This window comes from Oreochromis aureus, linkage group 20 (assembly GCF_013358895.1).
Source record: "Oreochromis aureus strain Israel breed Guangdong linkage group 20, ZZ_aureus, whole genome shotgun sequence".
Classification (NCBI taxonomy): Eukaryota; Metazoa; Chordata; class Actinopteri; order Cichliformes; family Cichlidae; genus Oreochromis; species Oreochromis aureus.
The window spans coordinates 21,167,565-21,177,744 of record NC_052961.1 but is presented as its reverse complement, the minus strand read 5'-3'; the positions used below and the strand labels follow the sequence as shown (position 1 = coordinate 21,177,744).

Here is a 10,180-nt window from a genome sequence, read left to right as displayed (position 1 = left end):
ATTTTATAAGCAATGGAAATTATGGTGTCCCTGCTTTTATACAGCAAATTGATATTGCAGACTCAGTGTATTGATTGTCTTCTGATTGTCCCATGAGAGTACTGCAACTATTTAATTTACTACAAATCAATCTGTAGTTGCAAAGTGCATGGGGCTATCTACTAGACTGGTTGTTTCGTCAATTAGTGGATATAATGTGACAGGTAATGAGGAGTAGTTACTCACAGCCTTATAGACTGAAACACTGGCTCCTGGAATTTTACCAACCTGGTGTTTTTCGTCTCTCGGTAAACTGTATACTAAGCTCCTGTCACAGGGATACTCACATCAACTTAACACACTTGACTGAGCTTCAGGCCCACTGCAATTTTATGTGTGTGTGTGTGTGTGTGTATGCGCGCGCACGCTGTGGTGCCTCATTACCACCAGGGTAAAGTATTGTTCTGACGTTTGCATGCTCTACCAGCCTGACTGTAATAGGTATAAACAAGGTTAACCCCATTTTTCTGCAGCTGCTCAGTGCCAGTTCCTCTGAAGTTTCTCTAAGCAAATAACCAACAAAACACCCCAGTTCTGCAGGCACAAACACAACAATCACAACAGAGTAGTTCTTCTGTCTTTTCCCACTGGACAGAATTACTGCAAACATTGCTCAGTGCTGGATGGTGGAGCAGCTCTTCTGCAGTAAATTCAACCCTTTCGCTATACTGTGCCATACATGCATTATGCACATGGGAAGCACTTTGCGAAATCACGAGCAAACGCACCATTTGTCTTGCACATTGATTCACTAAAGTATATGGCAGCCCTGTGATTGAAGTTTCTTTGGGGCCTTTTTGATCAATTATTTATCATGTCTTTTATTATGGTTTGGTGTGCAGGGCACCACTGGCAAAAGAAAAAGCCCATCTTTAGAGCTGAGACATCTGTGAAGAGTAACAGTAAAGTTACATTCATGTCCATTAAACTAATTCAGAATGATGGTCTCTGAACTCACCTTTCTCTGAACCTGCTCACTTAAAATCCGGTTTCTTGTGCTCATGTAGGATTGTTTTTTTTCCTTTCAAGTAAATGATGCTTTTACTGCAAATTTGCTTCACACCCATCATTTGATGCATAAGCCATTTCAGTAAATTACCTGCAATAATAGTTCTCCAACGCAGGAAGGAAAAGAGCTTCCAAAAAGAAAATCCCTTTTTTCTTTATATCCACAGGACAATTTAACCTAAACAGCAAATATCAATGAAATCTTGTCCCAATCTACATGAGAAGCATAATAGTAGAGAGTCAACAGCGCTGACTTGGAAGCAATTGAAAATCTGTCATCTCAGCAGCAAGCCAGTCATGCGGAACATGCTACATGCTATGTATATAAATCAGATTCCTGAATGATCACATTCGTCTTCATCCTGTGGAGAAAAAAAAATGATGTGTTTGTTGACAGTGTGTTTTTGAGGGGTTGACAGCCAGTTGTCAGTGTTAGTCTTCCTGTGGGACAACAAGAGGATCTCTCTATCAAACAAACCTGTCTGCTTCAGCAGAAATTGAGCCAAATCTTTAAACTCTCATTTTAACATTAAATCTTTTGCTTATTGCTCAGTTTGTGAACACTTGATGTGCTGGTAAGGCGAAATAGCCTATTACACGCAACATTACACAAATTCAGTACAGCACAAAGAAGGAACTGCAGCGTCAGTGTAGTAAACAATGCTTGACTCATCTCACCACCATCTTAAACCGCTCTCAAGTATTTAGTCGGGTGCATGTGGGGGCTGTGCACAATAAAATCTGTGTAAAAGCACGTTGGCATTACAGCATGTTTGTGCATTTTTCAAACATCTCGTATTTTTATTCTTTCTTTAGCCCCCGTATCTGTTTGTTCCCTTTTCAGGGGGAAAAAAATGCTGTTTTGATTAAATACTAGTATGGCTGACATATTGACCATGTCCCAGCTTCTCCTGATAGACAATTAATGAGGGTTTTCAGCCCTGCAGCCTGCATGTTAGCTATATTAATCCTCACTGCTGAAGATTTTTCATATCCCTGCATCATATAAAAAGAAATTTTAAAACACTTGGAGCTCTCTGGGATGAAAATTAGAGTCATTTTTCTCTCCATATGCAGCATCGCAATGACAGTAAGCTACGAATCATGGCTGTGCATTATGCGGCCCTAAAACTGCACCCTTAGCTGGTCCGTGGGTGATTTCTACCACGCTGACTACATGCCGCACCTCCCAGCTCACTCCTGAAAGTCCAATAAACTGAACTTATCAATTCACATGAGGGGAGAAACAATAGTGCTTTTGTGGTGCAGCTTTTCCACCTCTATAGGTGTTATACAGCAGTGTGGATAAGAAGGTGGTGCTCAACACACAGGGTAAAGAGGGCTAGACAGCAATCGTGCTACTGTACTGTGGTATCATGACACTGTTTTTATGTCACACGATGAGAGCATAAAAGGTGTGACCCTTGAAACCCCATTGAGGATGATGGAATGGGAGAGGCTGAAGCAGAGAAAATGAAACAAAGAGCGCAGAGACTGGAGGAGGGAGAAGGTGAGAGATAAACAAAGAAAGACAGATGGAATAAGTGAGAGAGGCTGCCAAAATTAGGATATGTGTCCTCACCAGCTTCTTCTAGCCTGCAACTTGTTCTTAGCCCCCGAGGGACATTTTTAGCTCATCACACATCTGTAAATATCTCTGCAGCAGGGAGAGTGTGTGTGTAGCACCACTGCATCATCCCAGAAGGGAAAGAGACATAAGCCGCCATCGCCTCTGAGTCTGACTGTACAAATTTGTTGACTCAGATGAATGGGGGTAATAAAAATAGATCGCACTGGTCTTTATTCCCATGGGGGTGGTTATATATTTGGGAAAAAATTAGAGAATTAAGAGAAAGACTTTTATGGGACCACCAAATCTTATTTAATCATAGCTGTCATTGCCAAAATACATCACGTTGGTTTACATCTTTTTACCTGTATTAATTTAAGTAACATTTTCCTAAGTAGCATTTGATAGAGAGGAATAAAGGATATGGGGACATTTGCACACTGAAATTAGCGCAAGAGAATGTGTTAGATATAAAGCATTCCTTTTAAAAACAGCAGTGGCAGATCGCAGACTGTGCAGCCATCTGCTTTTGAAGCATCACTGGTACTGTCTGACAGCACTTTTGTTTTTTGTCTGTGTTTGTTTCTTTTTTTTCTTCTTGCAGAACACCATGACAGAAAAGACAGCTCCTGCTCCTGAACTCAGCAACCTTTGACTTGATACATGTAAACAGCTGCTGATTTTAATCTTCTCCCTGCACTGACATTCTTATAATATTTGAAGAATCACAACAAGGCTAAGTGGTTTTGTGCATGCACAGTTCTAGCGTTATTTAAGGAATTTAAATATGTGCGTTCCTGATTGAATAAGAATATACCAAATAATAATTAAGTGCGTTACTATTTATTTATGCACAGTTGCATAATTATACTTAGAATATCCGTGAGAAATATTTGTCCTGCGGTCAATATTTTACTCAAGTCAAGACACTGTTTTAACACTGCAGCTGGAGGTGTGAACGTAGAGCAGCATTACCCCCAAAATAAACACATCTATTGCACATCAGGGACAAAATCTTTATTAGTTACAGTCTTCCCGCTGTGGAGCTCATCACAAAGATGTGAAGTGAATAGTAACAGGGGTTCCACTGAATCCTTGCAGAGTGGGCGCATCCGGTATGCATTTGGGGGAGATATAATTAACTGTAAAGCAGCATGTGATTAATGCGCTCCTGTATGGGAAGAGAACTCATGCGGCGTGATAAGAGAGGAATGCGCTGCAGTCCCAGGTATTATCCTGAAAAGTGAACAGCGTGCAAAGGAAAGGGTGGAGAGGTTCGGGGGGTGGGGCGCTACAGTGGATTCCTATCATCACCATAGCAATGACCCCATTTAGTAGTACCCCCTTCTCAATGCATATAACAAATAATGCATATTGGGCGAGGTGATGTTTAGGAGTGTTACATATATATAGTCATATATTAGATACAGTAAGTAAGTAAGTCTCAAGGGTTTCAGAGGGGAATCAATCCATCATCCAAACAGCAAAGTCTTCTGTATCTCTCTCTCTCTTTTTTTTTTTTTTTTTTTTTTTTTTTTTTTTTTTTTGCTAGAATTGTTTAAAGCTTAAATATATTTTAGGAAATATATTGTTATTTTTTCTTCAAGCGCTCTTCTCTATCAAGTTATAATCTCGTAAAACATGAGAAACACAATAAATGCCCTGCAAAGTTGCCATAAAGCGACTGTTTCCGCTCTATTGGCGCCATCTTGTGGATACTACAACAGTTTACTTACTTTGTGTATTTCTGGTAGCCTCCTGTATTGAATATATATTTGTTATGGATTTACAAATACAGTTTTAAAAATGAATATTGTTGTGATTGCGCATCATTGATTTGCTACATCCTTGGTTTCTTCCTATAAAAAGGAATTTCATTATTTTTCCTTTCCACTGTCGCCAAGTGCTGCTCTGAGGGGACCATTCGATGTGGTTTTCTCTTTAACATTGTAAGTTTTTAGTGTTTACCTTACATCATAAGCATATTGAGGTGACTGCTATTGCTGGGGGGGGGGTTCTCGTTTTTTTATATGGATTCAGCCGAGTGCCGCCGTTTGGTGGCAGTATTGTACATAAGCAGCATGACCGCTACAATAAAATAAAAAACAAAGAAGAAGAAGGAAAAGGAGGCGTTGAGCGTTAAATTGAAAACAGAAATGGCGGGGCTTATCAGCTGCTGTTAGCGCCACAACTGTGAAAATGTAACGACCGGCCAGCTGTTTAAGGTGCTCAAAGTTGGGCAGAAGATTTTCTGAACCTAAAATCAGAGGTCAATAAGAAAAGTATGTAGCCTTTAGTAACGAGTGTTAAATTTGTATTTAGCGATTCCGTTAGCCAGAAGCCAGTGAAGGATTTTGTTTTTTGTTTATGTCAACACGCTGTTGTGTTTCAGCTGAGATTTTAATACGCAGTTTGCTCTGTGACAACCTTAACTGTCCGTCAAACTCCCAACTATTACTTTAATTAGTCTCTAACAGCTGGCCACAGCCAAGAAACTCGTGACATCTATCGACTGACCACACAGCTGGATGACCTCAAGCGGTGGCAATAATGCCCGCAAACGGGAAAGTCATTCCCCACACCCCGCTGGCCGTGGACTTCTGGCATGTGCGGAAGTGTCCGGGTACCCGGCTGTTTTTTCTGTCCCACATGCACAGCGACCACACGGCAGGTCTGACGTCCACGTGGAGCAATCGCCCCATCTACTGCTCACCTATCACCGCCACTCTGTTGAAACTCAAGCTGCAGGTAAGGGAAGGTGTAGTCATTAAAAATAAAGAAACAAATGCATGTTTGAGTGTAGAAGCAGTGCTGCACGGGATTTAAAACGTTTAATTATTGAATTGGAGCTCAGAGCTATTGGCTACACCTGGGCTCGGCCGGACTCACCGGAGGTACAGCACAGGTATAATTAATGTTTATCCAGCTTCATGATTTTCTATAGCCTTGGAGTTGCACTTTTGGTCATGAAACATGTGGAAGATAAAGAAAGGTGACAAATGTGTTTGGCTACTGTCGAGTGCGGCACAGAAACAGAAGCGGCAGGTAAAATAGCAGATGTTCTGTACCAAGAACACTTTGACAGATGAAGTGTCAAACCCTCAACCCTGCAGTGGACAGCTATAGTATGCACACTTAGAGAAAACATTAAGTGAGCGGCAGTTCTCTGGGCAAAAATGCCTTGCTGATGTCAGAGGAGACTGGCCAGACTGTTTCTCACACATAGGAGGCAGCAGTAACTCACATAAACATTCAGTACTGCCAGGTTATAAACACAAGCATCTCTGATCTGAGTGCACAACATGTCAACCCTATACAAACTATACAAAAACAGTGGTGTGTTATTTCTATATTTTATCAAACTTTGATATTTTATCAACCTTAAGCGTGTTTCAGAATAAATCTGACCGTGATCTGGAGTAGTAGATGTTCTGTTGCACTAAAGTCTTTCATAAGGTTTTGATGTTTTTTGGTTTTCCTCTGACTCTTTCCTTTTCTGCTCAGGTGAAAGAACAGTGGATCCATCCTTTAGAAGTGGGTGAGCCATACCTACTCCCACTGGATGATATTGGCAAGGAGAGGCTCACAGTCACACTGATAGATGCCAACCACTGTCCAGGGGCTGTCATGTTTCTATTCGAAGGCTACTTTGGCTCCATTCTATACACTGGTCGGTTTCTCTGAAGCTTCTCAGACATAGAAAAATGCATTTTCTCAAGTTGTGTCCTGTTGGATTTAATTTCTCAAGTTTTTGGTATCACGAAAATTAACATTCAGCGCTGATTTATTTCAGGCGACTTTAGATACACTCCTTCAATGCTGCGTGAGCCATGCTTAAGGACCTACGCCACTATAGATGTGCTGTACCTGGACAACACTAACTGTGACCCCAACCGTACCCTGCCATCAAGACAGCGAGCCACTCAACAGATTAAGGAGATTATTCGCAGCCACCCCAGCCACAATGTTATCATAGGTGAGTTTAAACAGCTTTCTGCAGCCCTGTCAGTTACTGTATTGTGACAGTGCATAAATGGCTTTTTTTGTATGTATTTTTATTGGGTGTATGTGCTGAGAAAGATTAATAGGAACTAGTGCTGTCAGCGTTAATCTTGTTAATACGACGTTAACACCATAACCGCATTAGAGTGGCAAATCCCCATTAGAGAGTTAACACTGATAGGCCCTGGCGAGAGCTGCACGGCGTCAACGCATTACTGCAGTTTGCTCGTTAACGCATTAGAGCTGTGCAGCCCTCGCCCGGGCCGATCAGTGTTAACTCTCTAATGGGGATTTGCCGCGTTAACGTCTTATTAACGGGATTAACGCTGACAGCACTAATAGGAATCTCACCATCATCATTAGGGGACAAAAGCTGATGTTACATACACAGGAGTCGCATTGCACTCTTTGCCAAAGGGTGTGTCTGACAACAGTACATGTCAACACATTTTTATTTTTTTTTTCAGCTGTGCGATATTTTGAACACAAAACTCTTCCTCAGATTTCTGATAAACACATTGTCTCACTTTCAAAGCTATTAATTCACACCCTCAGCTTAGAAGGTGATGATTTGTCAGTCCTGTGTTCACAGCTTGTTCCTGCTGATTCTCAGTAGCTAAAAAAAGGTCAGTTATTGCAGTCTAAAGTTTTCTTGTTGCTTTATTCCATCTTGCAGGCCTTTATTCCTTAGGTAAAGAGTCCCTGCTATTGGAGCTGGCGATGGAATTTAAATCCTGGGTTGAGGTGAGCTTTGAGAGAATGGAGACACTTAAAACTCTGGAGCTGCCTGATGTCTTCACTACTGAGCCAGGGGCCGGCCGTATCAGAGCTGTGGACCAGTCAGAGATTTGTGCCTCTGCTTTGCACCAGTGGAACAAAGAACAACCAACTTTGGCCATCTTGCCCACCAGCAGGCCCCTGATCTCTTTCCACCCTGATGTCCATGTAGTACCCTATTCAGATCACTCCTCCTACCAAGAGCTGGAGGATTTTGTCTCAGCACTTAAACCTACCTGCCTTATACCCATTGTAGGAAAATGTGTGCCTGGAAGTCTTTCTGCCTTACTCCCTCACAAAAAACGCCATGAAATCCTGGTACCAGAGTCAGTCCGACACTACATGTCGAGAGAGCCTGAGAGGCAACTCGGCTCATCAGCATACACTAGCCTTCGCCGCAAACACTTCCATCCTCTTGTTCCTAAAGGAGTGGTATTTGAGTCTCCTGTAAGGGGATCTGGGAAGTCATGTGAAGAACCCTGGGAGGCAGAGTGTGTGGAGCAGGATGGATCTGGGGAAGAGACAGAAACAGAAAGTAGTGAAAAGGACTCTGACTGTATCCTCCTGGACCTGAGCAAAGAGCTCACCCCCAGCAGAAATGGAAGAGGGGCTGGAGATGTGTGGAACCTCAACATCGTCCAGACAGTCACAGAAGAAAGAGTGAGGGAAGGGTCGACGCCACTGAGCGAAATCGCATCGAGCCGCTTCTCTCCAGTGGAGATTCTGGCAAACCCCAATGCCTGCTTGAAGCCCAGCGTGACCACAACGTTGTCTTTAGAAACAAGTGCCAAAATAATCAATAACCAGCACAGTGAGTGTGAGAACAACCACACATTACCAATTAAGAATACCATGAGTCAGCACTGCGGGATTGATCAGAACGACAGCGTGACATCATTTCAGAACAGCCCTGATAATGATTCCTGTGCTTCATCCAGCCCACTGGCTTTGCTGAACTCTGCGTATATAGAGGAGCTTGAAAACAGACTTTTAAAGAACCTCCCCTTCTCAGAGGAGGACTTTAAGAGCTGCGGCCTCCTGCAGAAAGGTTTTGTGCAGCAGTTTACCCCTTCACCTTTACAGTGTTCAAAAGACAATGACCTGTCAGACTGATTTTTGTTTGTGGTGATTTTGAGGTTGAAGTTTTTGCCTTCTTTTAGAGGCCTTTTTGTAGTTTTGTGTCATCATAAGCACTTTAAAGCACTTATCCTACTCACACCTGCGCTTTAATTCCTTGTGCTATTTCTATTTTTTTCTTTTGTTGTTGTTGTTGTTGTTGTTGTTGTTGTTGTGGCCTGGACTTTACTGAAAAAGGTTATTGAGCAGGAACAGTTACATGATGGTTTTGTTTTTGTTTCTTTAAGCTTTGCCCTCAAGTTGCTTGTTTCTGTGTAAGATCGACAGAAAATAATTATTTCTCATTTGGAAGACATTTTATCCGTGTTTTGGTCGGGAAAAACTAATCAGTGACTTTTTGTATGGACTAAGCTGAGGCACATTTTTCAGTATTATGTGTTGGCCATTTTCACACTTTGTCTGGGTGTACATGCTTCAGCTATACCGAACTATGGGAATACGTGTTAAGAACCCGCACTGCACCATGGGCCACTTTTGAGAATAGTGATAATTCTCAGTTTCTCTGTAAACACCACTGTTTATAGTTTAGTTTCACTCCTGTGTCCTTCTTTGTATATTAAGAGATCAGCCTCATGTTATTGTTTACTGGGTGCTTTTTTCCTTTTTTTTTTTTTTTTTTTTTTTTTTGTATGTATCACAATTTAGTTTAATTTTTGCTCGTGGATACCACTGATGCTGCGTGATGCAACTCAACATCCATGTGAATAAACATTTTCTCAAAATGTGGAGACGTGTTAGTTACTGTTTTATTTTTGTTTTGTCAGCCTGCCTGATTGATAAACGAACAGTGACATTTTAACAATACAAAAGCTGTGAAAAAGCAGCACAAGGTTCATTAAAAGGTCATCTTTGTGGACCAAAATTTCCTGTCATATGGGAATAATCAGTTCTCACTCCAAACCTTTGGTCTGTTACCTGTTTCACAGTTGCCTGCTCTGACTTCCTCTTTGTTTTTTGCTGTAAAATATTGAAAGCTGTAAGATTACATAATCTGCCCTGTTCAAGCTTGAATGGATTTGATTACCAGCAAAACAATACTCACCCTGTACTTAAGTGTACTTAAAGCGTAGGCTCATTGCCGTTTTATTTTAAGATGAAATTAATTTTGGCTGCACAATGTCTTGATGCATGGTCAGTCGTCCAGGTAAATAAATTCCAAATCCCAGGATCTCTCCAGCTGATCCAGGAGAGAAGGACAACTGCTGCCTAAGCAAAAAGCCTTAGTGATCCCTCATGTGACAGGAGTAACGGAACAGTTGAGGCGCCTTTTTTCTAAACACAGCGTCTCCATAGTTTTTAAATCCTAAAACCCTCTGCGCCAAAAACTGGTCCACCCCAAGGAGTAATGTAGTGTACGCTGTTAAGTGCCAGGAGGATTTCCATGATTTATACAAAGGGGAAACCAAACAACCTCTGGCGAAGCGGATGGCACAACACAGAAGAGCTAACTTGTCAGGCCAGGACTCCACAGTTTATTTACACCTACAGTGGCCACTCGTTCAATGATGAGGATGTACACATCCTGGACAGTGAGGAATGCTGATTTAAGCGGGAAGTCAAGGAGGCACCCTTAAGATTCGATTTTTGTTGATTCAACATAATTTTTGTCATCTGTTGTGATACAGATCTGTTGTCTAACATAAATCT

At 41.7% G+C, this 10,180-nt stretch overlaps 1 protein-coding gene across 1 annotated transcript; it reads left to right on the top strand.

Annotated features, from left to right (window-relative positions):
• The first annotated feature begins 4,719 nt into the window (after positions 1-4,719).
• dclre1b (DNA cross-link repair 1B) lies at positions 4,720-9,250 on the top strand. Its single transcript, XM_039603918.1, has 5 exons — positions 4,720-4,899; positions 5,085-5,365; positions 6,122-6,287; positions 6,411-6,593; positions 7,296-9,250. Exons 2-5 carry the CDS (start codon positions 5,168-5,170, stop codon positions 8,507-8,509), a joined length of 1,761 nt encoding a protein of 586 aa, XP_039459852.1. The 5' UTR covers positions 4,720-4,899; positions 5,085-5,167; the 3' UTR covers positions 8,510-9,250.
• Positions 9,251-10,180: the final 930 nt, after the last annotated feature.